The sequence below is a fragment of the Letharia columbiana genome, assembly GCF_014066305.1.
Source record: "Letharia columbiana isolate WasteWater2 chromosome Unknown Sc0000038_s0, whole genome shotgun sequence".
NCBI lineage: Eukaryota > Fungi > Ascomycota > Lecanoromycetes > Lecanorales > Parmeliaceae > Letharia > Letharia columbiana.
In genome coordinates this window covers 32,167-58,586 of record NW_023501082.1, presented here as the reverse complement: position 1 = coordinate 58,586, position 26,420 = coordinate 32,167, and the positions used below count along the sequence as shown (strand labels likewise).

The 26,420-nt window shown below is 50.5% G+C and overlaps 11 protein-coding genes across 11 annotated transcripts; 5 read left to right on the top strand and 6 right to left on the bottom strand.

Annotated features, from left to right (window-relative positions):
- Positions 1–273: 273 nt before the first annotated feature.
- HO173_009179 (uncharacterized protein) lies at positions 274–917 on the top strand (the record flags this gene model as incomplete). The annotated part of the gene is made up of 2 exons (XM_037311072.1): positions 274–328; positions 379–917. 2 exons carry the CDS (start codon positions 274–276, stop codon positions 915–917), a joined length of 594 nt encoding a protein of 197 aa, XP_037161939.1.
- A 1,264-nt stretch (positions 918–2,181) lies between these two features.
- HO173_009178 (uncharacterized protein) lies at positions 2,182–2,640 on the top strand (the record flags this gene model as incomplete). The annotated part of the gene is made up of 3 exons (XM_037311071.1): positions 2,182–2,293; positions 2,349–2,494; positions 2,554–2,640. 3 exons carry the CDS (start codon positions 2,182–2,184, stop codon positions 2,638–2,640), a joined length of 345 nt encoding a protein of 114 aa, XP_037161938.1.
- Positions 2,641–3,505: 865 nt separating this feature from the next.
- Positions 3,506–3,820, top strand: HO173_009177 (uncharacterized protein; the record flags this gene model as incomplete). The annotated part of the gene is made up of 1 exon (XM_037311070.1): positions 3,506–3,820. One exon carries the CDS (start codon positions 3,506–3,508, stop codon positions 3,818–3,820), a length of 315 nt encoding a protein of 104 aa, XP_037161937.1.
- Positions 3,821–3,850: 30 nt separating this feature from the next.
- Positions 3,851–4,006, top strand: HO173_009176 (uncharacterized protein; the record flags this gene model as incomplete). The annotated part of the gene is made up of 1 exon (XM_037311069.1): positions 3,851–4,006. One exon carries the CDS (start codon positions 3,851–3,853, stop codon positions 4,004–4,006), a length of 156 nt encoding a protein of 51 aa, XP_037161936.1.
- A 337-nt stretch (positions 4,007–4,343) lies between these two features.
- HO173_009175 (uncharacterized protein) lies at positions 4,344–6,630 on the bottom strand (the record flags this gene model as incomplete). Its single annotated transcript, XM_037311068.1, has 4 exons — positions 4,344–4,619; positions 4,673–4,745; positions 4,794–5,175; positions 6,231–6,630. The coding sequence occupies 4 exons, from the start codon at positions 6,628–6,630 to the stop codon at positions 4,344–4,346; spliced, it is 1,131 nt and encodes a 376-aa protein (XP_037161935.1).
- A 1,058-nt stretch (positions 6,631–7,688) lies between these two features.
- HO173_009174 (uncharacterized protein) lies at positions 7,689–9,112 on the bottom strand (the record flags this gene model as incomplete). The annotated part of the gene is made up of 2 exons (XM_037311067.1): positions 7,689–8,659; positions 9,106–9,112. 2 exons carry the CDS (start codon positions 9,110–9,112, stop codon positions 7,689–7,691), a joined length of 978 nt encoding a protein of 325 aa, XP_037161934.1.
- A 1,299-nt stretch (positions 9,113–10,411) lies between these two features.
- Positions 10,412–11,447, bottom strand: HO173_009173 (uncharacterized protein; the record flags this gene model as incomplete). Its single annotated transcript, XM_037311066.1, has 2 exons — positions 10,412–11,201; positions 11,254–11,447. 2 exons carry the CDS (start codon positions 11,445–11,447, stop codon positions 10,412–10,414), a joined length of 984 nt encoding a protein of 327 aa, XP_037161933.1.
- Positions 11,448–13,858: 2,411 nt separating this feature from the next.
- HO173_009172 (uncharacterized protein) lies at positions 13,859–15,129 on the bottom strand (the record flags this gene model as incomplete). The annotated part of the gene is made up of 4 exons (XM_037311065.1): positions 13,859–13,924; positions 13,970–14,601; positions 14,667–14,739; positions 14,836–15,129. The coding sequence occupies 4 exons, from the start codon at positions 15,127–15,129 to the stop codon at positions 13,859–13,861; spliced, it is 1,065 nt and encodes a 354-aa protein (XP_037161932.1).
- An 831-nt stretch (positions 15,130–15,960) lies between these two features.
- On the top strand, positions 15,961–17,016 carry HO173_009171 (uncharacterized protein; the record flags this gene model as incomplete). Its single annotated transcript, XM_037311064.1, has 2 exons — positions 15,961–16,292; positions 16,350–17,016. The coding sequence occupies 2 exons, from the start codon at positions 15,961–15,963 to the stop codon at positions 17,014–17,016; spliced, it is 999 nt and encodes a 332-aa protein (XP_037161931.1).
- Positions 17,017–18,128: 1,112 nt separating this feature from the next.
- On the bottom strand, positions 18,129–18,608 carry HO173_009170 (uncharacterized protein; the record flags this gene model as incomplete). Its single annotated transcript, XM_037311063.1, has 1 exon — positions 18,129–18,608. One exon carries the CDS (start codon positions 18,606–18,608, stop codon positions 18,129–18,131), a length of 480 nt encoding a protein of 159 aa, XP_037161930.1.
- A 2,668-nt stretch (positions 18,609–21,276) lies between these two features.
- On the bottom strand, positions 21,277–23,486 carry HO173_009169 (uncharacterized protein; the record flags this gene model as incomplete). The annotated part of the gene is made up of 3 exons (XM_037311062.1): positions 21,277–21,666; positions 21,718–23,333; positions 23,447–23,486. The coding sequence occupies 3 exons, from the start codon at positions 23,484–23,486 to the stop codon at positions 21,277–21,279; spliced, it is 2,046 nt and encodes a 681-aa protein (XP_037161929.1).
- Positions 23,487–26,420: the final 2,934 nt, after the last annotated feature.

The following is a 26,420-nucleotide window of genomic DNA, read 5'->3' as shown; positions in this document are numbered from 1 at the left end:
TTTCTGCTAGTATCATCCCATCTCTTCCCTCGCTTCAGCACCATCGTTGCTATATGGCTCGTCCTTTGCGACGAGGCTTTCTCCATGGATGGTTGTACGCCGCAAGATGCCGCGGGGACGCAGACTGAGGATGCAGAAGGAGTACTAGCCCAAGCGGGCATGGACCCACTGGACCGACATCGCTGTCATTTGCGACGTCGTTTTCAATATACAAACGATCCTTCCAGCTCACTCTATACCATTATCTGAAATAGGTTTCGAGTATTTAGCATCATGTCCGTCTCGAGTGGCAACTCCGAGCCAGCCATACGCTTCGCAACCGAAGAAGGTAAGCTGTCCTTGCTCCCTGCCTGCAACATCCATCTAATCCCTCTCTAGATGTGCCTTTGATCCTCTCGTTAATCCACGAACTCGCCGCCTACGAGAAAGCATCCTCCTCCGTCCTCGCTACCGAGGCGTCTCTCCTCAAAACCCTCTCCTTCCCCTCAAACCCTTCCTCGGGCTACGCCAAAACCCTGGTTCTCTTCGCCCCCGACCCTCCCTCAACGGCTTCCCATCTTCCCTCCCCACAATGCGCGGGCATGGCCCTCTACTTTACCAACTATTCCACCTGGCGTGGCGCTCCTGGCATCTATCTAGAAGATCTGTTCGTGAGGCCTGAATATAGAGGGAGGGGCTATGGGAAGAGGCTGTTGCAGGAGCTGGCGAAGGAAACGAAAAATATTGGAGGGGAAAGGTTGGAGTGGAGTGTGCTGAAGTGGAATGAGCCAAGTATAAAATTCTATAAGAGTATTGGGGCTCAGCAGATGGATGGATGGGTAGGGATGCGCGTTGATGATGAGGCGTTGGATAAAATGGCAGGGAGCACAGACGGTGGAGGCCTCAAGAGGACGAAAAGAGGATATTGGAACTGGTGAATGAAGGTGAAGTGTGACTGAGTGCCGATGAATGCAGCTGGAGCCGTAAGTCGACTGTCACGAGGAAGTCGAAACTGTGATTCTTAGGCCTCATTGGGGTTAGAACGGAGAGAGTGGAATGAAACTGAAAGCAAGTCCTGGTGATTGTTTCTCAATCGGGGCTCCTCTAAAAGTAATGAAGACCGCGTGAAGCTGGACATTTATTTCTATCGAACGGGAAGCAAATCGGCGAATTTAGATGGAATGAGTGCCCCAAGGCCCATCACTTCTCCGACGAGGATTCTTCGGGAGGCATCTTTGGATATTTGACCCCCCAAACCTCCCAACTATCTCTTCTTTCTACAACATAATCCTATCGCAGGTCCACCACATAATTCCATCAAAATCATATTATCCTACCTACCTGTACTCAGCACGCTTTCGCTTTACACATTTCAATCTACCTCGTATACCTCTCTGAACAATATCGGTTTTTTCTCTCTGCATTTGACACCAGCTGCCTTTGGCCATCCATGCAGATCAGATGCAGCTGATTGCGGTCTCTTTGACACACATAAGTGATAGTAGATCTCCTCTACTATCTATGTACATACTAAGGTATGAATTCCAGATCTCAAGGGCTTTACACTTTGGCAGATGACTCGAAAGTAAGAGAGTATATCAAAAGTCATGTATAGAGGAAGAGTTTGAAAAGCAGAGACTTGAGAAAGTTTGAGTCACAGTGCAATTGGTAGACAAGTCATCCAAAAAGAAGACGGCAGTCCGAGCCAAGATTCTCTTCTTTCTTCGTCAAGCGATTCTTGGAAAAAATTCGTTTCTTCTTATGAGAAATAGCACACGTTGACTTAGTCCACCAGATCGCGTCAAATTCTTACGCCAAAACAAGCAATATCAGCCTTTCTTCAATCGTTTCCAGAAAATCACCAGCCCGGTGCACTCAAATCTATAATCCCCTTCGCCCAAATTTTCTGGCTTCTCTCCTACACGAACACCTTCATCGTCCCCGTACCCGCCTTCGGCATCCTTGGCGCCCTAACCGGGCCCCTCTTCACAACGAACTCATCACCAGTTCTTCCCATCCTCACACGCACTCATCTCCTGGCGTTTTTCGTCTGAATCAATCGTCGATGGAGGGTCATCAGGCCTTCCTTATGGTGACGACCTATGATCAGGAGTATGTGGATTATCTATCTTCAAAGCTAGGTTTGGGTAAGTTTAGCGGATTCATGACAATGGTCTCAAGTACAGCGTACGACCTACGGTTATGGAACCCAGGAATGAAGCACTTCAACAAGAGACCATTGCCACGTTGACACTGCACTTCAAGTACAACGATCTCACGATGTCGCAACCCAAAGCCTTCAACGAGGTAAGTCGTGCTCATCTTTCTTTCTTCACTTTTCTTGCGTCGCGACTTCTGACTCTTCGTAGATTCGGGCATCGATGCTGTCAGGCAACTTATTCAGCTCGAAATCTTCATCGGAGCATGGGCGGAGATGACTGCTCATTCAAACGTCGTCCGCAAGACTCATGTCAGACGGACGGAACTTGATACCGCATATTTCGCCAAGGAACGGGTAAGTCTTTTCCGCTATCTAATGATTCTGCTGATGACTAACTAACTGATCAATCGCAGCTGGAGAAAGTCGGATTGGGGGGCAGATACAGTGACAATGGGATTTGCGTCTATGGAGTCTGGCTGGCCATGTCTGCGTGGAGATAGGGCATGCGTCATGCCTTGCTGCTTCTGGCGGATCTACTCCCGCTGCCTCGACAGATGATCGAACGAGATCAACCGAGTGCGCCACGTGGTGGTCACACGACGACAACGTACCTTGTTTCTTTTCACTCAAACTGACCGGAGGACCTACCCTTTCCTCAAACTCAGACTCATCACGACCACACTAACGCTGATGTCCTCCACGGCAACGCTCACGTACCAAAGCTTCAGTCTGCCGCACCAAACTAGTCGGATGACCACAGCGATCTCTCACTGCGGTCGCAGCTCACCCTCCATACGGCCTTTCTGCCTCATGACGACAGATCCCCCTTTGAGCAAGCGTCATACTCGAGCAACTCCCCGAGGGGGAGCTGGCCGCTTGGTTGTGGGAGGCGCTGGCACAAGCGTTCGCAAACCGACACGATGTATCTAGCGGCAGCTAGAAGTAGCCGGTGAGTGGCCTATTAGGCAATTCATCCTCTGAGACTGACCCTTTGCAGGGCCTTGTGTCTACTACGCTTCATTAGAGACCACAAATGCCCAAAAAAGGACTGGCTGTGCGAGCAGCTAGGGCACCGCCTCTTCCAGCTAGGAGCTTCTGGAAGCGAAGTCCTGGCTCTCCAATCGCAGGCTCAAGACCTACAGCCGACCGTGCTGCGACCACAAGATGAGAATGACGACTGTCCGTGCCGCATCCGTTGGCATGACTGGTGGAATGATCAATGCCTTCATGGCCTTCACACTTGCTGGAAGGATACGAGGGATATGAGTATCCTCGATCACATTCTCGATTTTACTGTCTGATGCCTCTCATATATATAAAGGTAAGAAAGAGACGGACGGGAATGAGGCTCGGGTGTGGACAACGATGCCACAGTCAAGGGAGCACAGAAGTAGCAATGTGGGAGTTCTAAGAAGATCCCAGAATCCTGCGCGGTGCTGTTGTTTCATACCCAGGCCGCCTGTTGGGAAAACCGCCCAAGCTGTGAACGACCCTTATGCGGCTGGCGCTACTGCCGTTGCCGAACCCTTCCTGATCAATGACTCCAACGCGATGGACGTTGACGCTAACCCTGACGAGTCGGCTCCAAACTCCGTTGCACCCAGAGCACTGGACAAACTCCGCGGCCGTACCTACGAGTCATATTTCATGGTCTTTCCCATCAACGCCAGACCTGTCTGAAAGGCTGAAATCGCGGATTAGTTTCTATGTATGGGTGTCCGGTACTGGTTTGGGTCACGGCACCAAGGGCATCGACCAGCGAGCCCACGAGATGTAGCGTCGGCCGAGGCTGACAGTGACGATGAAGATGAGACGGGAAACGGCAACGAAAAGCAACTCACGGAGGATGAGCTCAACCAGGACTAGGTCAATTTTCCCCAGCATCTTCGGTCGGGTTTTGGTCGACGAGGCGCATGGGGTAAAGTCCAGCATGATGCTCAGCAACCAGGCCATCACACCCTGGACGCCCTACAATGACTTAACATCGCTAAACACCCATATCGCACTCATGCGACACCCCAATTTACCCCCTCACGAACCACCCACTACACGGTTGAACAAACATTTCCCCTTCCGACTTACATCACTCGAACCTCACGATGATCTCCGAGCTTAGCAGGCAGGTGCTTGCCGAAAAAAAGGCGGAATTACCAAAGCGATCAACAAGCTGCTACAGGAGGGCAAGACTATTCCACAACAGATACTAAAAGAGCTTAAAGAGATATAGCAGGAGATTGCTAGCCAAATCACGTCTTCTAGACTCCGCAGGGCCCATAGTCGAATATCCCGTATGTCTATGCCTTAGGCCGTGAGAATCTCCGACCAGTGACTCGCCTTCAGAGGAAGCCTCATATTCATACCCTCCTCTACCGGTGCCACGACGATCGCCATGATCGTAGGAGGGACCGCTCGCATAGTTCTGATTTGGATGCGTGACGCGTGTGGTTGACGTGCGACTATGATGATGTTTACTTTTCCCCTGAAAAGTTTTCTGTTTTATCAACTCTCCTTTCACCACTCTTAGCATCTTACGTTACCACCACCAACGCGTACAAAACGTAGCATTAACGCACGCATCTCGCGCACATCTCCCTTGCTATCATGGCTGCTGTGTAAGTTTTCCAAAGGCCCCGAGTTACGCACAGTTCCTTACGCGTTGGCAGCCTCAATTCGTGACGATGGCTCTCCGAAGCGCTGGGCCCCTACCGGCTCTGAATGAGAATATCTGTTGCCGTTGTGCCCGGCGCGCTTTCCAGCACGCTCCCCGCTAACGCCGTGTTCGACAACGATGGCAATATGATTGCCAAGTGTCATCATTGTGCTCGCCTGCGCGGCGACTGTGTTGCGGTGAGTTTTCGCATGGATAACGCATGGCAGACGCTCCCCACGTGAACGAGACATCCGAGACCCACCATAGTTGGAACGCCCAGGCGGATTGGAAGCGTAATCAGCTCTACGAGCACGAACATCACTATCACGCCCTTGTGCCCGGTCTTCATACAGCTCTTCTCCGTATTTGTGTTGCTCCATACGCTCTTCGAAACTTCATCAAGTCAGCCTGGGGGTGGTAGTTTTCGTAGTTCTCTTCAGCCGCGCGGTACTCTTCATCAGTCATGTCGCTGACCATCTGATCGACACGTTGGCCTGGCATATTGACGATCGAGGAAGGAATCTGGTAGTGAAGGTTGGTTACGGGTTAGGCGCTCGAGGAATCCTAAGTACTGAGCGTTACCTATGAGTTGGTGATGGGAGGGAGCAAATGAAGGAAGATGTAGTAGCAGATGTGTTTGGGGAGTGTCAAACACCAGGGCTGAGTGGATGTGTTGGAAGCAGGTGTTGTACCTGTGGCTGAAAATGTTGAATCGTTGCAGGTCGAAGTTCAAAGGTTGTCAATTATAAGAGGAAAAAGGTTGGAGAGAACCAGCGGTTTATACGGGTAAGAACTCCTGTGGGGAATGTTGCTAAGTGTTGAGACTCTGTGGCGAGTGTTACGAAGTGTAATGAATCCGCAGCGGAACTTGTGTTAATGGAGTGTTTAGATGTGAACATTCGTTGAACGACCGTGTTACTATCATCAGCGAATGGCCCCGCAAGGATATGAGCGGAAAGGAGTAGAGCCAGTCTCGCTAGAGCGGTTTCGGACCCTCTTTGTCCAGACTGTCTGTATACCACTAGGAATCCAACTACATTACGTGTTGTTCGGTCGGCAATTTGTCTGTGTTGATTGGGCATTTGCTTGCGGCAAAAAACATGCATCAAGGGAGGCTCTGTTCTTGAAGCATACAAATGTACATTGATCGACTGACAATGTACTAGAAGCCGAAACCTTAGCCTAAGGGTGTTAAGATGTATTTAGCGACAAAAAGGAAGTTCAACCAAAGTACCACTTTACTCCCGGGAACAGTTTATCTAGATGCTCCTTCCCGGAACGCAATGTCATCTCGTAAAATCAAAGCTCGTTTCCTGATGCTCTAGTAATTCTTTGGGGACTTCCCCCACAGTAGATACAACATCCCTATCCCAGCCAGCAGTCTGTTCCAACTTCCATCGCTTTTCTCCGCATTGCTTATACATCATCGTCTATGCCTACCGACAACTACCATCCCGCTCACAACGTCCATCCTGAGGACCATAGCAACCCCAGTGTTCGCCGGAGTAGCCATCTGAAGCGGGGTGACGGTTCCACTGGGACTGAGGATGTTGCCGTGGGCGCGAGGACTCTCCACCACAGCGGGAGGGAGGTGGTGACGGCACCCTACAATGACCACGAGGAAGTGGGTGTCCTGCACGATCGAGAGACCCTCCAGCTCCACGTCGGCCATCACGTGGAACATCCCTGAACTCACCACGGTCGAAGTCGTCGGCTGGACCGCAGCGAGATGTAGAAAGAGGCACACGCGATCCCCTCCGATCAGCGGACCCAAAGCGATGCGAGCGGTGGCCATGTCCACGAGCACCGTAACCACAACATTGGCGCGACCTGTTTCCATGAGAGTTGTTCACCACGGCCTCTTCTATTTCCCTCACATGTGTGCCGTTATCTAGATATCTCTCAAACGAGACAGAGCGCGATTGCGGGTGGTATTTGTAGTATGCTAATTCAAATTCACGATAGTTGGCCTCAGTCAGGCCGTGGAAGTCGCGTCCGGCACGAGTGCGAGTCATGCTGTGAGTTGAAGAAGGTATGGAGTTGGAGTTTGGATGCTGGCTGTAAGATACGTAAGGAGTCCGTAAGAGGTTTAGTGAGGTATGATGCGGAGTTGGAGGATTCAAAGACTATCCCAGGTTCAAAGTCGGCGGTGAGGCCCAGAGATGTATGTGGAGGATGTGGGAAGAAGGCACTGAAGGAAAGGAGCTGAGCATTTATACAGAAATCTAGTATAATCTTTCTGTGCCTCGAAGATATCACAGAATTTATATTGACTGTCTAGACAATGAGCCAGTAGTGTTTGCTGTATGTACCACAAGGAATACTATATTTAGAGCCCGGACCTCCAACACAATAGAGCATGTACCATTGGCAAACATAAGGATAATGAACTCTGTAGCTGACACACTGAATTTCTGATATATGATAGCATGTCCCAGAATCAGCAGCAGGGAACATGCAGCTAGAAAGGATATCTGTAAGCTTTGTCCTTTGAAAAGGACAAAGACAGATGTTTGTTTGCTAAATAGATGCATCTATCAACCCGCGGCATTGAAACAGTCTGATCAATGGTAAGTAAATCGTGGAGCAAGAGTTTGAGCATTGGTTGGATAATGAAAAGGAAAAGGGAATATGACCTTGCATTATCTGTTTCTATCAGAAAATGCAAGTCAGTCCCATTTCCAATGGCTAGAGAAGAACTTCATGCATTTGATAGCCAAATTTGTTCGCAAGTTCGATCCGCGCAGTGAGCAAAGATTTCGCATATTAAGTATTAACTCTACCTTACAAAAACAAGCTCCGTTGCAACACTTTCCTTCCGAACATCTCTATCCCCGAGCTTGTTGCAACACTTTCCTTCCGAACATCTCTATCCCCTGCCCAACTTCGCCCGCGATGTCACAGATCAGTGGCGACGAGCCACTTCCCTGCCGCCATGAGCGCCAGAGTTGCGTCTACTCGATCCCGTCTCACGGTCGTCGGTCGTGTAGCGGCTGACCGAGGGCGCATGGGATGGACGCTCTCCATATACAGTGAGCTCCCCGGATGCACCTGGGGCGGTGGATTGTCGGGAGCTGGGATGTCTGGAGCTGGTGTGTCGGCTGACCGAGGGCGCATGGGATGGACGCTCTCCATATACAGTGAGCTCCCCGGATGCACCTGGGGCGGTGGATTGTCGGGAGCTGGGATGTCTGGAGCTGGTGTGTCGGCTGACCGAGGGCGCATGGGATGAACGCTCTCCGTATACAGTGAGCTCCCCGGATGTACCTGGGGCGGTGGATTGTCGGGAGCTGGGATGTCTGGAGCTGGTGTGTCGAGACTCGGTGGGTCGAGAGCTGGTGTGTCGGGACTCGCTGGGTCGAGAGCTGGTGTGTCGGGACTCGGTGGGTCGAGAGCTGGTGTGTCGAGACTCGCTGGGTCGAGAGCTGGTGTGTCGGGACTCGGTGGGTCGAGACGGTGTGTCGGGAAGGTGGATCTAGACTCGGTGGGCCGGGAAGTGTGGCGAGAATCGGTGGGTCGAGCGGTGGATCGAGACTCGGTGGGTCGAGAGCTGTGTCGAGAGCTGTGCGATCCTCCAGTGCGAGAACTGGTAGATTCTCCAAGAGTCAATCTACCGAGAGGAACATAGACCTCCTCAGTCACATGGCCTTCGTCTGAGGAGTCTGAGTCGTAACCCAATGCTCGCGTCGCACGATGGTCCCCGTAGCCGAGAGATGAGCCGCTCGCATGGTGAGCGTAGTCGCCACAATATGGACAGATGGGATAGTGAGAGTGAACCGCTTTCATAGTGAGAGTAGTTTTCCCGATGAAGCGTCGAGCTGCCAAGACGGTCACGGACAGTGGTCGTTGTGGAGCTCTGGACGGTGTAGCTGCAGCCGTTAGTGCCACGGGAACGAGGACCAAGGGAGCTTACTTGGTTCGACACCTCAGAAACCATCACAGAGCCGCGTCTAGTCATCGCGCGACTCGTTGGGTTGGTGCTTACGCTTGGGCGTGGCATGTTGATGGTGGAGAAAGGTATGTTGATTGTGTTGATGGGCGTTGTGTGATGAAGGAAGCTTTGGAAAGCGAAGACTGCTGTTGAAGTTCGAGGATGAGTGTGTGAGTGGATGATGGAGAATGAAAAAAGTTGGAGCAGGGACAGGGTATATATGGGCAACGAGCGAAGTGTCATGAACATACATTGTCGCGTGCTTTCTCTAGAGACAAAGCCAGTTAGTGTACGACAAAGGCAGTGTATTGATACTTCAAGCAAAAGGCGGATACAAGTCATTGTGTAACCGAAATCATTGAATCAATCGACCATTGTAACAACCGACCATTGTTTTCAAGCTAGCCCGATAGGCTAAGCAAAAGGCAGAATTCATTGTAGAAGAATTCGAAAAGACCGGAAAATGTGACAAGGGCTATAACAAACGGCTAACAACAGATACATGTGCGACCAAGCTGAGACATTTCAACAGACAGAGACAAAGATGGCCAATCCTACGCTGAGTGCACGCCCAAGCTGAGCGCAACAGCAATCTGAAAGATGATGTCCAACACCCATGAGCGTTCAGCAGTCGAAATGTTGGGAAGGTAAGAGCGTAAAGATCGCATTGCAGGCGGGGCGGAAAGGCACGCCGAAGAGGTACCACTTTATTGGCAAATTGCCTTGTGCAAGGTGTTTCTTTGGGTCTTCGATGTGTTTATTAATTGCACTCAAGTTGAGCCGAAGGCTTCATTTTGGGAACACGACCCTTAAGCACCCTCCTGAACATCTCCTAGCGTATTCACGCCAGCATCATCTTTATATCTCGTTCCTCTCCTCTTTGCTTGCACAGTGATCTCCAGCGCCACAACCACCCACGTTGACGTCCACTGTGGCAAGATTCCCAACCTAACAACGACGCGCAGGACGAGTATCCCTTGCATAGTATGTTGACACCCCGCCCTGTCCGAAAAGCGAGAGGATGATGCACATAGTGCCAAAAATCGTTGCAACAGTCATGGGATAGGCATTGTCAATGTCGATTGTCGGGAAAACCAAACAGATCTCGCGGATGACGATAGAGCCAAAATAGGCTCGGATATTTGGCATCTTGATTTCTTTTGATTCTATCAGTAAACCTAGAGGATGACGATGCATTACGCAGATCTCACCTTAGGATCGACTTGGCGGAATCTTATGGGCAAGGTCGAAGTACTAGCAAATGAAGCTTTCCGCAGTTCGAACAGCAAGACGGACTAATTGGCTAGATGCAGACGATAGTAACCAGATGAAGGTGTGGTTTTGAGTTAAGTGGGGTATGAAGGGGGCCCTGGAGGAGGCGCAGCTATTTCTTTTACTGAGTGTGTGGCGCGCTGAAGTGTTGACAGTCCCCGAAAAATCGCCTTCAACGCGTCCTTATGACGACCGCCTAGTGGGCTCGAAAAGGCATCCGTCATAAAGTTCAAAGTCATTGCTTCAAGTTCTTATACCTTTATCGCAATGCCATCCGGTACTTGGCGTTGGTGCACTTATAAGTTGCTGTCGCTGTTATGCTGATAGGGACCAAATTGCTGGCTGTCCTTCCGTTCATCCGAACGGACAGCTTGGTTGAGTCGCCATAACCTCTTCCTTCGTCTTCTCTTCTTGATCCTCAAAGCTCTTCATCCCCAAAGAGCAGCAAAGCATCATTCTCGCCCTTAGCCGTGACCACCTCCTGAATCTTCTGGCCTCCCAGGAAGCGGATTGCGAGCCAGGCCATAAACACAACCAAAACAAATATCCCGATCAATACGACCGCCAGCAACATTAGTGATATCACGAATATCATTGGTGACCACGCCTTGAAGTCGTCCACCTTGCACATGATCTGCCTCCCCCACTCATCCTTCCTACCGCAGTCATTCCACTCCCCCGGCTTGAACGAGGCATGCTCGGTATATATGTCCTTGCCGTCTGGACCGTTGATATCGCGCAGCCTTCCGCCCCAATTTGCAGTTGTGATACTCTTCTCCCCCTTCGATTCCGCCGCCTTGCGCAGTACTTCGATCTGTTTGCCCGCGACTTTAGCCATCGTTTCCTTCGGCATCAGCTCCAAAGCATCGATCCTTATCTCCTCGAATGCTGTATACCCCAGCACCAGCCTAACAACGCTAGTCACACCCGGCACCACGCCCTCCGTCTCCGGATAAGACACGCCACCTGAGAAAGGGATATCCTTCGGCACATGCTCCTCATGCCTCAACCCCGTAATCTGAAATTCGATGAGAACCTCCCACTCCCGTACCTTATCCTTCGGCGCATAGGTCACCACATCAAATTCATACGCCAACTCGAACTGCCGTACAGGAATCCCCCATCCATTGTTATTCTCTTCCTGCTCTAACGTCTCATTCACACCAATCTGATTCGCAGTGAAGGGCGGGGCGAAGGGATGCGGTTGGCTGTAGAACGAGGGCGCCCGGCGCTCGTAATAAAGTGGGTTGAGGGTTTCACCTTGGAGGTAGAGGCGGAGGGTGGGGACCATCAATGTAGAGCGCTAGGGTCAATTGGTTAGGGCGCGGGTCTTTTTCCCATTGGTTGCGGTTGGAGGGGCGGATGAGGAAGGGGCAGGAGATGCAGTCGAGTTTGAGGAGGTAGCTGCGGTTGGGGATGCTGGTTTCAATGGGTGTAGGGGGCTCTGCCGGCATTGTTCCTGGAGCTGCGTCTTCCGCAGGGTGCGCCCATACTTTGAGATTTATTAGGCAAAGGAAAGAGGTAATGATTGTGAACCTCATCGTCGTGACTTGCTTCGCGAAGGTGGAGGTTCTTTCCAACTCCAGTTACCCAAGGTACTTTTCTATCCGAGGGACCGTGCGCAACTCTTGGCAAGAGATTACAGACTAGCGTGATATTCACGTGACGATCGCCCATAACGCCAAGACTCAAGCGTCGGAGGCGAGGCGATCTGGAGACGACTGTGGTGTTGGGCCCCTTGGGTTAAGACGGGGAAGTTGTAACGATATATGAAGTCACGCATGTTTGGATAGAAAACCCACCTTATGGAAGGAGAAGAGAAGAGAGTCTGCACTTATGAGGAATCCATTAAGGGGTTGGGAACGACATAGCAGGTGGGCAAGAGCCATCAAGTACTTACTGTGACCTATGGTTTGGAGAGAATGCGGTCTGGTAGAAGAGAGGGATCATTCATTATGTTTGCATACAAGTAGGATCCACGATCAGAGTGACTACTGTAATCAAAGGATCCAAACGCCAAACCAGGTTCTCTGGCCACATACGAACAACTAATTTCCTTCATTCTATTCATACCGTCCAGGACTTCATACTTGCCAACATTCTATGGAGAAATTTCGGCGCTCTTGAGACTCGTTCCACGACCATTGCGTTCTCGCCGGATCCTTGAAATGGATCAGGGCGATCCTGCACGGGTGAATCTAGGTCGGGAGTCGATCTATTCCATCGATAGGGTGTCTCCTTTGCCTAGACGATGTACACGGGCAACTTGCTGTCCCAGTAACGCGAAGGAAGTGTCGAGCCCTTGTAGCTTGGATCTTCCCCTGGATGTAAAGAATGACACCTCCACCAACAAAAAGCACGGAACATGAGGGTGAACCATGCCTCATGCACAAGCTTCTCGGGTCCCTCAAACCCTTTTCTCCGCATGTCCTCGACGATCAGAGGTAAGTAGTCAAAATATAGGTGAGCGCCTTCCGCTTCCAGAGCCCTGAGGCCATAGTTGTCGCGAGCTTTTCCTTGTTTGAGCTGTTGCCATGCGTCGCCCCAATAATTGACAGCATGGGAGATGTGGGACGCCATCAGATCAAGGTAGTGCAAGTGATGTGCCTCCTGGAGTTGCACGAAATAGTCCGTCGTTGAATCCCAACAACGATGCACGTTGTCAAGAAAGGTCAAATCGGAATCGTTGATTTTGTTGTTGTTTTCCGCTTCATTTTCCCATTCACTGTTTTTTTTTTTTTTTTTTTTTTTTTTTTTCTTTTTTTTTTTTTTTTTTTTTTTTTTTTTTTTTTTTTTTTTTTTTCTAAATTTTTTTTTTGTTTTTTTTTTTTTTTTTTTTTTTTTTGGTTTTTTTTTAAAATATTGCAAAAATTTGGAACTGGATCCTCCATGCCAATACTAACCTCTAATTCCTGTCAATTTTCACCAAAACAGCTGCATTCCCAAAGATCCGTTACTGCCATGTCGAAACCCCATCCATCGTCTCGTGAAGACGAGAATGCAGTGTAAGCTTTCCGCAGCTCGCGATCAACATTGCTAGGGCGCAAATCGGCCTTCAGCTTGCTTGTGTCGTGAGAGTCGAACTCAGGAGCGTATGTGAACAGAAAAGTATGCCTTCGCCATTTGGAAAGAACATACTGATATCTGATCGATCAAGCTCGGGCATCCTGAGGAGATGTGAGCCACGTCCATATCCGGTCACACAAATCACACCTTAAAAACAAGGACTTTCTGGAGAGGTGCGACAGGCGCAATTTAAACCACTACGCGTAGTTCTTGCGGTCATTGCAGAGGAGCGTCAGACTGCACGGCAAATCAATTCGAACATCTTCCATACTCGCTGATAGCAATGAGTGTTTACTTTGAAGAATGAGGGATAGCACAAAGAGGCAGAAAAGAATGGAGAGAAAAGAATCGGTACTCTAACGGAGACGCCAACAAGTAAGCTAAACCACATGGAGATAGTGCAGATCTTCATGCACAAGGCCTCGCATCCCTTGTATTCACTGTATCATTAGACCAATTCTCCCATAGTATAGTAGGAATTGACCATCTGTTTAAAATGGGGGAGAGAATTCCGTCAACAAAGTCCTCTGCATCAAGGATATGATTCGGGATCAGCTCTTCGTTGCCACCAGACCTTCCAAAAAGGTCTGAAAGACAGTTTGTGCACGTCGATCAGCGGTTTCATTGTTCTTCTGCGGCAGACACTACCACTGCTGGCCTCGGAGGTTGCCTGGCCAGCGTGCTCAAGTCATTTGAAACGATGCTCAAACTTCCACGCGCATCTTCATAGTCATCTGTGTCTTCTCCATTGGATTCCGGGTCTTTCTCCAAGTCCAGCGCTCCTGAATTTGCAAGGCTCTCACGGTACTTGGAGAGCTTGGGATAATCGCGGATTGCATCGAGCAGACTCTCGAATGCAAGTACACTGTCATCGGTCAGATCGAGCCGCTTACGGAGTTGGGCGGCGGACTTTTCTGGCACATAGCTGTTGAAGATGCGTAGCAGTAGTTAGTATCGACATAGTCTCGATGTCTGCATAATCTATAACGAAGTCGAGAAGATGATGGCCTTTGAGCCTGGGACATTCTGTGTATTCAAACCATCGATCGAGCAGCAAGCGGAGAACGCTATGGTTGTTGAAAATGATCGCAGCCGTCAAAGATGTCAGCCCGTTTTTGGAAGTTGCGTTGATATCTGCTCCGTAGTCCAATAGCAGCTCTGCAAAGCTGACAGGTTTTCCGCGGGCCACATGCAATAGTGGCGCAACGCCGTCGACGCTACTGGCCTCTACGTCAGCGTCGAAGTCGAACAGCGTCTTCAAGAGCAGGGGATCAGTTGCATACCGTGCAGCACAATTTAATGGGCTGCTAAGTTTTACGCCTAAAGGGAGAACCGGATTTGCAAGAGCGCCGGCCTCGAGCAAAAGTTGAACGCATAGCGTGTTGTCCTGATTGGAAGCAAGAGTCAAGGGCGTATTCAATTTGTTGTCAGTGATGTTGGGCTTGCCTCCAAAGCTGAGAAGTGTAAGCACTGCTCGGTCATCTCCGCGGGCGGCTGCCCACTCCAGTGCTGTGCGGCGCATTGCATCTCTGTCTCGGAGTCCTGGAGGGACAGTTAGAGGACGATCTTATGAATGGGCGCAAAGTTTTGGTTCATGGTAAACTCACTGTCTCTCAATATGCATCGAAGGACCTCTATGACGCTGGTACTGAGGTTTCCTCGAAGCAGTATGTCGCAAGCCTTATCAGCCGGGCAGTCGTTATCAGTAGCAATGGGCCTAGGAGGTTGACTTGGTAATTCAAACCCTTTTACTAGTCTCTATTCAGGGCAGCTCACTTGTAGTCCGGATCCGAGCCAGCTGCAAGAAGGAAACGACAGGTCTCGTGCCGCAACGACCTGGTAGAGAACAAACTCGATGTCAGCGACTTCGTTACTTAGGGCATGTAGTCGCCCCGGAAGTTCTGCGGTATCGTTGCGCAATTCCGCAAAGGCCGTGCTGACTTGGGCTGCAAGGATCGCACTGCCACCACTGAGGCCACCGCAGAAGGTGGATCCATGCCCTGGTTGACAAAACCTCTGCCCTGGCTTATCAGGGAAGCATTTTGTCCTCGAGATGTTTCCGCGAAGCATTGGCGTACCTAGCGTGGGCTGACAGCCTTTGTAAGATGCGGACCAGGCAAATAAGGCACAAAAGCAATAGGGTTCATTTGGCTCAATTCGGAGACCGACAAGCCTGCTGCTGGCGGTGTTTGATCGGCCTTCATGAAGGAACAAGAGCCATTGGTATCTAGTATACTCGTATGTTGTATGGGCCAAAAAACAAATTTATAAGTCCATGTGACAGAAGCTGCAAGTTGTAACGACCACGCTAAGGAAGCCATTCCCAATTGAGCTAGTCTCACCATCGAGCCCGAGCCTGCCTCGGAATCGATCAATATCACAGCCTTAGGGGTCATTGCTTCTGTTTCCCTTATGTAATTGTTCCTCCTTTATATACTCTGATCTATCAAGGCACTGACCATCAAGAATACTGGCCCCAAAGGGCACTGATTCACCAGCATCGAGTCCAGTTGTGCTTACGGTCCATACAGAGCCAAGATGCCTTCACACATGGGCTTGGAAGCTACTACCTTTGGCCAAGGGACGCGAGACGAGCACTTTGCTTTTTGATCCAGCCTATACTCCGCTGAATCATGGATCTTATGGAGCATTTCCCACAGCCATACGTAACCATCAGCGAGCGTTGCAAGACCGTATTGAGGCTAGATCAGATCCCTACATACGATTCACCATTCCAGAACTTCTACAAAGGTCCCGTATCGGGGCTGCAACGCTTCTGGGGGCATCCATTGATGACGTTGTGTTCGTGCCAAATGCCACAACGGCGGTGAATACAGTTTTACGCAACTTGAGGTTCATTGAAGGCGATACCATACTGTATTTCTGCACCGCTTATGGGGCATGCGAAAAAGCCATTCAGTATGTGTGCGCGAAACTACGCCAGCTGAATGCAGATGCATTGATGTGACTTTCCCGATTGACGACGCCCTGCTGATACAGCTGCTCCGCAACGCAATACAGAGAGTGCAGCAGCAAGGGCGAAATGCGACAATTGCTATGTTCGATACCGTGGTCACTTTTCCTGGAGTACGCCTGCCATGGGAGGGACTCGTGAAGGCTTGCCAGGATCTGAATGTCTTGAGTCTCATTGACGGCGCTCACGGTATCGGTCACATCGACTTGACACATCTAGCACGCGTGGATCCCGACTTTTTCACCAGCAACTGCTACAAGTAAGTCACTTTTTGTGATCAAGAAACAATGTTTGACGTATCCGCTTGCCACAATAGATGGCTCTACACGCCCCGGGCATGCGCCATATTCTATGTCCCATTTCGCAACCAACACCTCATACGTTCCACGATCCCCACCTCAGACAGCTTCGAGGCCAAAATGGAAGACAATGTCGACACAAAAGACGATATTGATGGCATGTCAAGTGTTACCCAAGGCCCCAGCCGTTTTGGTGATTTATTCAAATGGGCAGCCACAATCGATCAAACGCCATATCTCTGCGTCCCAGAGGCAATCAAGTTTCGCACAGACGTATGCGGTGGCGAGGACAAGATCAGGTACTATTGCTTCAATCTTGCTCGCGACGGCGGACATTCACTTGCAAAGATTCTTGGCACGGAAACCATGCAGAATTCAGAGGACACGCTAGGCCAGTGCTGCTTCACCAATGTGCGATTACCTCTACTATTCAATACGGAGCGTCAAGGCGGCTTGAAATGTGCCGAAGGACCCGACGTCGTCAAATGGATAATGGATCGTGCGCTGTGTGAATTCAACACGTGGATCCCCGGGAAATACTATGCTGGAGCTGTTTGGGTGCGTCTCAGCGCTCAAATCTATCTCGGGATTAAAGATTTCGAGTGGGCTGCAGGCGTGCTGCAGGGGCTGTGTGAACGAGTAACAAAAGGTGAATGGCGTTCGCCGCTTGAGAAAGTACTTTGACTAGGTGCTCCCCAGTCACACTGCATCTTCTGAGTTTATTAATACACACGCCGAGCACATCAGATACTTGTTTCACATCTGCTCCTAGTCCCTGGTGGGATTATACCAGCCGCTGCTGCTGCAACCACTAGCAGCAAGCCCTTCCTGATCAGAGTATAGCAAGCGACATCGAATGTAGGTGTGCTGCCAGAGAAAGTGGCATTTAATGCGGTACGAATTGGAAAATGGTTGATACTAATGACGACGAGTAAGCTATCACTTATCTCAAGACTCTGTCTGAGCTGTTCCCACCCAAAGACAGCGGATAGTTCTCGACTTACTCATTGTTCAAGTTAAAACACAAAAATCCCGCGCTTAATACTGCCACTGTTCCTGGCACTTTGCCTGAATGCCATGGACTTTGTATCAGACCGACACTGTTGAACCGGCATCTGGCTTTAGCCAGCCAGCCAATGACACGAAATGATAGCAGGCCATCGAATCTCCAAAGTCAGATATACCGAAACTATCCCACATCTTGGCAGGTAGTATATTTCAGGGGCTGCGGACCGAATATCAAAAACTCGTTGCTTTCTACACAGCACAGCTCTATAACAAAGCGGCTTACAGAAATACTTTTGGCATCGCATTTTCTTCTCTTGTGAAGATTCAAAATCTCGACATGCAAAGTTTGATCGTGAACCTTCTCAGTTAAAAGTTGTTGCATTGTAAAGAAAGCAGCATTTTGATGTCTCTGCCAAGAGAATTTACCTTCAATTTGCCAAGCTATGGGCTAGGTCTCAGCCCCCCCAAAGAAGGTCCTCAACGCAGTCATATTCGGCTGGCAACCGTTCTGAGATAATCAAGCACGCGTTCTGACGTGGGTAGCTAGAGGGTGCATGAGACAATAAATACATCACCAGCTCGCTAAGGAGGCATCGTCTTCCAGCAAACTCTGCCAACAACCCTCGATATCGATACTACCTGACCACTGTAAAGGACGCTTGATAATTACTCGCCTGATTGAAGTGAAACGGGCTTTGACACTTTGCAATGCTACCAACCAGCTGCCAATCTCCCTCGATGTTCGTCGCGCGCGTTCCGTCCAATCTCTACACCATCTTCGCAACCCTTTACGGACCCTCTAAGCTCCGAACCGATACCCAGAATCCGCCAAGCCCCTCGACGACCGCGTTTCCCTTCCTGGAGTTGGAGCTTGTAGAATCTTTGCCCCCAGCGTGAAAAAGCTCCGGCCAAGACTCCATTTCTCGTCCGTGCGTCCCCGAATCATCCTGGCTCCCTGAACCCACTTCTTCCGACCGAACCCCATTCGCAGGTCCGTCTCCACCATTTGGAACACCAGCCGTAGAATCTCGATGCACCACGACGCCATTCACCACGCGGAAAGACGCAGACTTCGCTCCTGGATCTCTGGCCAGCGCCGCAAAAGTCGCACGGACGATGTTCGTTGCGTCGTCGGCGACGGCTTCGTTATTATCGTGGTCTCCCGTGTTCCATGTCCAAAGGAAGAGAGCTGTCAAAGCGACGCTCAGCATGACAGTAAGTGCTAGCACAGCCAAAATGCTGATGGCTGGACTAATAAGAGGGGCCATTAGAGCGATACACGGCGTGACAAGGAGAAAGAGGGTTGCCATCGGAGATGCTGTATCGAGATGTTGACAAAGCGGTGTGCAGAGACGTGCGGACGGCAGGTGTTGTTCTGGTGCCGTGTTGAGCAAGTACATACCCCTACGAACCGTCCAACTTTCCACTCGCTCTGACACCTGTGTTGGATCATTGATCTATCATGCTCAGCCAGAATTTCATCTGACAACAACCGTGCATCCGCTCCCTTCACCCATCGCCCTGTCCTCCGCATCAACAACCAGACTCCTCAGCACATTCCTGAGACGGTTTCGCACATTGAGCATATAACTTGTTCGGTTCCTACCCACACCAGTTCGAAATCATACTCCTCTCGCTCTGTACCCAGCTGGCTGTCATAGAGTCTGCCCGAGTGGCGCTTCTCACGCAGCAGCTATCCCTCATCCATAATGAGCTGATGGCGTAGTATAATAGAATCATAGTAACGCAAGCGGATGCCGCGTGCTTCTCAATTTGCCATGTCGACCTGTGGCAAAACTTTGGTGCCTGGGCCCGAGGTATGGTTGATGTTTGGATAGAACGTTTTCCAAACTCTTGTCCGAATGATGTCCACCGAGTCTTCGTGGAGTCTAGGATGCCTTAGATCACCACTTTGAACCTTGCTAGATTGCTGCAACCGTTAACTTCTGAGATCAATCTACACGGATACGTACCAGCCTTGCCATTCGAGTGTGAATCCGTACGTAGCTTGTCTTCCTTGAAGAAAGAGAGGATTCCTGCCGTCCGGACTGATGGTGAGGCCCGGAAGATGAATGTCATATACTCAGTCGTCTATCCTCACGAGCCGAAAGGAGGCTGCTAGGCTACCTACCGAAGTGTCCACAAGTTTTTTTGTGGCTGAATTACCCTGGATGCATTGACACCTCCTCTCGGGTGGAAACAAAGAACGATGTTTTCAATAAATGACGTGCTGTGAAGATATCTTCAACCATCTGCATGAAGTCTTGTGACACGAGGCGGCATGCTGCCCAAAGATGGACATCAGACCCGAGCACCGTCGCACCAACACCAACATACCCAAAAGCCAGCTCCATATCGATATCGCCAACCCAACCCGTCAGTCGCTGACAGCGGTAGTCGTAAGAGATAAATTTCTCTTCTTCCAACAACCACGGACGCCCATGCGCCCGTAGCGATTCCGGTTATCAATCCGTTTGACCATCCGCCCTCATCTCTATGCCAACATACCCAACCCAGAGCCGGGCAGACGGGGCCAGTCAGCGCAGAGTACGGAAAGGGATGACTGTCCATGCTCCACCTACCTCTGTCCAGCACCTCCTTGACGTTATCATACCACATTCTATCCAGATAATTCCACCCAGCGAGCTTCGCACCCGAGCCGCGATCGACAACATACCGGGTCGCCCGCGTGTCGTGACGGCTACATCTGCGCTCGGATGTCGAGCGTGCAGGGTTCGTTCTCGGAATGGAATATGTAAGTACGTAGACGGCGTTCAGAACCTCAGCGGGCAGGAAATTCACTCCGTCGTCTGGCGCTGCGGTTGTCGAGACTGGCCCGGATCATGGGGCAGGGTTGCGAGCAACTGCGATCTCGGAGAGTTGGAGAGTGGATACGCACCAGCGTGCCCCTTGCTCGAGAAACCGGCTTGACCCAAAGGGGTATGGGGTGAGTGCGCCCGGTATGGGAGGGCAGACTGCTATTTTCACACGCAAGATTGAGGGATGGGATGGACAAAGGCGGTGTAGCCTCGCAGGTTTTAGTTTAGGCGGCAGGCAACGCTTGTCATGCACCGTCGCAAGCACGAAGCCCAACCCGGTAGAGCTGGTACCGCTGCGTTGAGCGACGTACGGTGGGCTCATCTGCGTGGACAAAAACATTTGATTTCGCGATGAAGGAGAGAGCCTATGAAACCGGGGGGAGGTAGATCATGTGATGGATGAGATTCTATCGCGCCGTGTAAATGCTATGGTATATGATGCTGTAAAGGCCGGAGAAAATAAAAGTGAAGCGTGGCAAGCAATGCCCCTAGCCATGAGGAATGAATGGCCATGCTCTGGGCTCCTCAAACACCAATCGCTTATGCAAATACAAGAGTTAGGTAGGGTATGTATCTATGTTCGCTGCAAGCGCTCGATCAGAAGTTGGAATTAAAAAAGTCGATCGTAGAGAATGGAATCAGGAGTGCGAGTGAAAAGGAGCATGTCCTCCCTGGCAGAATTTAAAAAAAAACAGGTGTGGGCCAAATGCGGTTAGCGCGCAATCGAAAACTCAGATGACCGCACCAGCTGATGCAAGGGACCTCCACCACACCATCAGAAATGATAATGATAGCATCACCGAACGCACGGATCTATCATCTGATCTATTGCTGCCTCGTCCTACATTCGAGTCATTCTTCCTTGAAGTGCGTCACCTCGGTCTCATCATCCACGCCGGATTGACGCCTGTATTGCGCATCACCAATGCTACCCCAGGACGCGGCATTGGTGTTCAGATAGGCAGACAGATCTTCCGATGCGCCACCCGGCATGCCCAAAGTCGGTTTAGCCTCGCTCGATTCTTGTGGTGCGTATGGACTGGCGAAGGAAGTGCGCGTGTGGGGGAGCCAGGAGTGCTGATTCAATAATGCGAGAGTGTCGTCGGTGGGTGCATAGCTAGATCTGCGGCTGCCGACGGTTGGAGGCAGTATAGGCGGATGAATGGTCGGGGATAGAGACTTGAACGGCGTAGGGTGAATTGGAGGTGTCGTTAGGCATGTAGTGCGAGCCTAGTGTTGGGACGGTGTAGGAGTGCGAGAGGCTGGGGGCTGAAAGTCGTTGCAAAGGAGATGCTTGTGAGTACCTGGATAGACCATGTGATGCAGAAGGTGGCGAGAGTGGACTCGATTTAAGTGTTGGTGCATATGCGCCGGAGACCGCGGAGCCGGACATGGAACGAGAAGAGAGGTCGCTGTATCGGCCAGCACCTGCTTCTGACTGGGGTCCGCTGAAGTTGTTTCTTGACTGTCTTCCACGGGGACCGACGATGGAAGATGGGTCTGCAGACTGATACAGGTCAGTATTCTAAGGGTTGTCGACCAGGAAAATGGAACATACATATTTGCTGATGATCTTTTTCAGAGCCTGCTCAAGTATGGGCCAGTGGAACACCTTCACATCCTTCGAAATAACTCGAGGCTTTGGGTTGAGGAGCCCCATGATGAGCTTAAAGAAGCTTTCGCTCTCGGGCTTGCCTTTCGATACAGTGCATGGCTTGAAGCCTTCGAGATTGCGACGAATGCGATTCTTCTCCTCGATGCTAAATTTCGTAGCAACTAGCGACTCTAGTATGAATATGGTGTCGACACTGGTAATGTAATACTCGTCACGTTCTTCCCAATAGATACAGCTGATGCAAGTTTCATACGGCTCATGTGCCAAAGGTTGCCCATCTGCTTTGACCGGGTTGAAGTAGGCGTTAAGGTTAGTGCCGTTCTGCTCGCCCCAGAACCGGACGATCCTCCGCTTCGCAGCACGTTCTTCTGGTGTCCAGCTCTCTTGCATCGCACTCAGGTTCCCGCGAATCTCAAGCACGGCTCGATTTGGGTACAAAGTGTATGGATTGAATTTACGATCTGAGGAAGAGCCTGCAGACGCAGTACTTGGACTGGGTTGCGGCGCCAAAGTCGATGAGCGTACGAGCTGTGGATTCGATGGACTTGGAGAGGATAGGGAAGAGACTTGGAAAGATGGTGCCGCGTTTGGTAGTGGGTTTCTGCCAGACTGATATTCTGCCCCATAAGAGGGAATCCATGACGGGGTCTGGCCCGTGGGAGGTCTCATTAGAGATTGTGAAGTCGAAGCACCACCAATCAGACCTTGCGATCCCACTGTATTTGACTCGGATTGGAGACTCTGCTGGAGTTGCGATCTCCCATAAGCAGTGTATTTTCTTTGCATGGTGTTGAGGTTATGTTGTAGGCTTTGTGGGTATGCTAAGCTTGCTGATGGATAGGGATATGATTCGTACTCTTGAGATTGTGAAGTCTGTTGCTCCAACGGCGTTATACGTTTGGTCGACCGAGGGGTATCTGATGGCTCGTCGGTAACCTTTCTCTTACGGGAGACTTCTTGGGGAGACGAACGATATTCCAACTGCTTCTCATCTTCATATAGCCACGAACCAGCATCAACCTGCCTCGCATCGAGTTTGGACTGTTCTTGGACTTGTAGACATAGTGGGATCCTCAGAATTGAAGATCCTGTCTCCGAGAAAGCTGGCGCGATGGCAGAGACCATGTATCTGTAGCAGACATCCTGCTCGGGAGCTTCCAGACGAGTCAGGCTGGCAGGAACTGAACGCGACCCAAACATCAGAGTCACAGTCGAAGGTGTAGCCGGTAGCAGGTCGCTGGTTGAGTCAAGATATATGTAGAGAAGAGCTCCTTTGGTACCTCGTGGCGGATTGTGGGACACCCGCAAAATTCTGGGGGTCTCAAAGTCTTGGTAGGCCGATGGTGTTGCCTCAAACGTGGCACGCGGTTGATAAATAGGGCTACCTCCGTAGTTCATGTGATCAGTCTGCCGGTCATACGCCGTTGAGGGCTGCTGCAACTGGGGGTCCGCAGCACCAGGTAAAGCATTCTGCAGGTACATTGGGTCTTGCGAGGGTCGGCGCGCATGGCGTACGGCAAGGCTAGAGTATGCCTGTGATGGCCTTCTCGCGTCGTATTCTGCAAACACTGATGTCAGCCTAGATTTCGTGCTCACGTTTTTAAGTCGAGAGATAGGTATGAAAGAGACCCGAATCTTGAGGGGGCGGTGCTATCGAGGTGGGGCAGCGCACCATTCGCATTGGCATCCTGAGGCTTCTCGTACCCTGACATAGGCAGCAAGGCCGTGACGTATTCAGCCTTGGCCAATAGACCCGCCTGATCCTCGCCAGTATACTGAAAGTCCACAGTCTCTGCCAATTCGTAGTGATCGCCGACGATGATAGGGAAGTGGCGAGTCTGCGGCTGTAGTTGAAATCATTAGCATGTTGATCCACCGAACACTTTAGGTCTAGTCACTGCTTATTCGCTCCTGACTGCTACCTTCCCAAACAGCGAATCGCAGCATTCAAAGGTATACGAAAGGTAAAGGGTTAGCATGCAGAAGATGAAGTTCCAGGTTGACGCGGACAAAGGTGCACTCGGAGGGTTCGCTTAGAACATTCCTCGGTCTGACTCGGCCTTCTGTCCTAAGAATAGAGGAGCGAAACTGGAACCTGTGTACTTACTTCCAGCCCCGAGAAAGTGAAGGAATCCAGCTTGACGGTGCTGGGGTTGTTAAATGTGGAGGAAGTCGTGGTGAGAGAAATGTGCTAGGAGACTTGGGAAAGGAGGCGCTTGTATGTAAGGGAGTGGGAGATTGGGCGCAGCAGTTCCTTTTACTTTGGAGATCGGAAATAGATGCTGGGTGTTCGCAGCGGGTCATTAATAAAGCTGTTAAAATGTAGAGATCTGATTTGAGATCTTGTTGGTTCATTCCAGCGTGAATAGTGTTCGCATGGGGAAGTCCAGTACCGAATGGGACGAAAGTCTCGGGCGATGTGAAGCAGATTCACACGAGAACAAGGAACCCAAGGCTAGTAGATCTAAGTCGACTATGAGAATCATGATAAATTTGGAAGGATTTCGCCTGGCTGCATCATGCGTTGAAGTGCTTACCTTGGAGGATAAAGGACGATATTGTGATGGATGATTTGGGCCAAATTTCTGGATTTGCACGGGCCAATATTTGAATTAGTTGAGAGATCTGTCTCGGTGGAAAACTCAGCAGAAGTTCCGTGCCTGCATGGGTGGAAGCAGAGGATATGTAGGCAAGGGTATGGTACCTTTTTGATTGAGAGTGATGCCCTTGAGAGCGTTGGTCGTCTTTCCATTGAAAAAAGCCGAAACGGACTGTATTCAATTCACGAAGCTCAACATACTGTTCCGTCCAATGGATTGTTAGAGACTATGGAGTTCATTTAGAGATTCGGAGGATTTTTTTTTCTCTGGGACGGCATGATACTTCAAGAGGGGTGGAGGGCAAATTTTGGAACGTGCGGATATATCACCCCCAATTCATACCGTCAGCGGAGATTAGCTCCATTGCATAAACGAATTGCGGGGGAGCGAAGAGATCGATCAAGAATCAGTTGTGTTCTAGTGTATCTGTATGGCTCTGAGCTTGCAGGTCGGTAGCCCATTGCTTCCACATCAATTGGGGTGCCTTGGACGTTACAGGCAGCATGTCAAACGGCAGGAAGGAAATGCCTATTGGCAGGGCAAGCCGCGGTGGCGGAGCTGTCACAAGTACGATGATGATATCAAGAAGATAAGAGCACAGACGGCCAGTGCTGGATAGTCTGCTTCAAAGAGCTAACTGTTGTGGGCTGGGCTAATTGTACCTCTACATGCGCGCCCCATAAACATGACCTACAGGCCACAGATCTGGGTCTACAGGCTCAATGCAGGGCCATGAGTTTAGTGTGGTCCATCCAGCAGCCTGAAACAGCTGGAACGGCGAGACAGCAGCACATCCCTTTCTTGAGCTACTTTTCGTGTCAGAGATAGTTTGGAAGGCATGACCGCACCGCACGAGTTTACTCTAATCAGTTGCAGAGAGGAGCGAAAGGATTGGTTGAATGGATTGGTCAAGTTGGGTTAGTTGATGGCCGATAGCTGGTGAGGAGTTAGAGGGAAGCAATGCCGAGCAGGAAGAAACACTAGCGCGCAACCCCTAGGAGTTAAAAATAAATGCGCACGATGGGTGGAAATTTTAGCGGCAGGATCGTCTGGCTGGCAACCTTAAATTTCTGGACGGGACACTGACAAGTGACAAGTGACAAGTCACATTTTACGAACAAACAGAAAACGGTCTGTAGCATCTGCCGTATCATGAAGATGATCATGATCATCCATCTTTGTTGAAGGGCTACCATGATCACGGCTCTTAGGCCGCAAAAGGAGGTGTATTCTCATAAGAATTGTATGCATTGCCTCACTTCTCTTGTCGAGCATTGGCTGCTCCGTCTTACAGCACGGGCTGTCAATTCTTGCTGAACGATTCCCTGCAATTCACTTTTGCAAAAAGGCAGTTGCCCCTCGCAAGTCTGACTTCAAAGTGGGGAAAAAACGGCTCAGCCTCGTCAAAGCAAGCATACCAATGAGGCTTCCTTGCTCTGTGTTTCAGGTCTCGGTGGCCCCCACCTTCATCCTTGTCACCCCGGACCGTCTTCCATCGATCGAGGTAACCCTCTAAGGCATATCATATCTTGCAGACTCTTACTATGAATAGAAAGCTGGCTCCGCCCCTCCACCCATACATTCGCCCCCATGGTTACATGTTAAAAATATGATCCCAACGTCGAACATCGAAATATCTGCACAAATACCACTCTGCTACTCTTGAAAAATCGCAGACTGCCATCCTGCGGTCACAATGCTGAAAACGCAGAATGAGAGCTCGCTTTCCCAGCAACGGGGAACTTCCTTACCGCTTGACGCTTTGCAGGAGTTGGTCCCGGGATTCATCTCCGCGGTACCGGTAGACATAGCGGCCATTGGTCGATTCTCCTTGGGCTCCGATTTTGTTTTCTGCGCTGGTCGTGCTTTTGTTTATGGCCTTGAGCCACAACTATGGTTGTCATCAGATTGCTCAGCTCATGATCTAGCAAACGATTGGCCATTGGCTTGCGGCGCTGATGGCTGGACGCAACGGAACATTCAAGTTGTGGTTATACTTGGTACTACTACACCAGGTATGGTCTATGGAGGCCGTTGCCTTGTGAT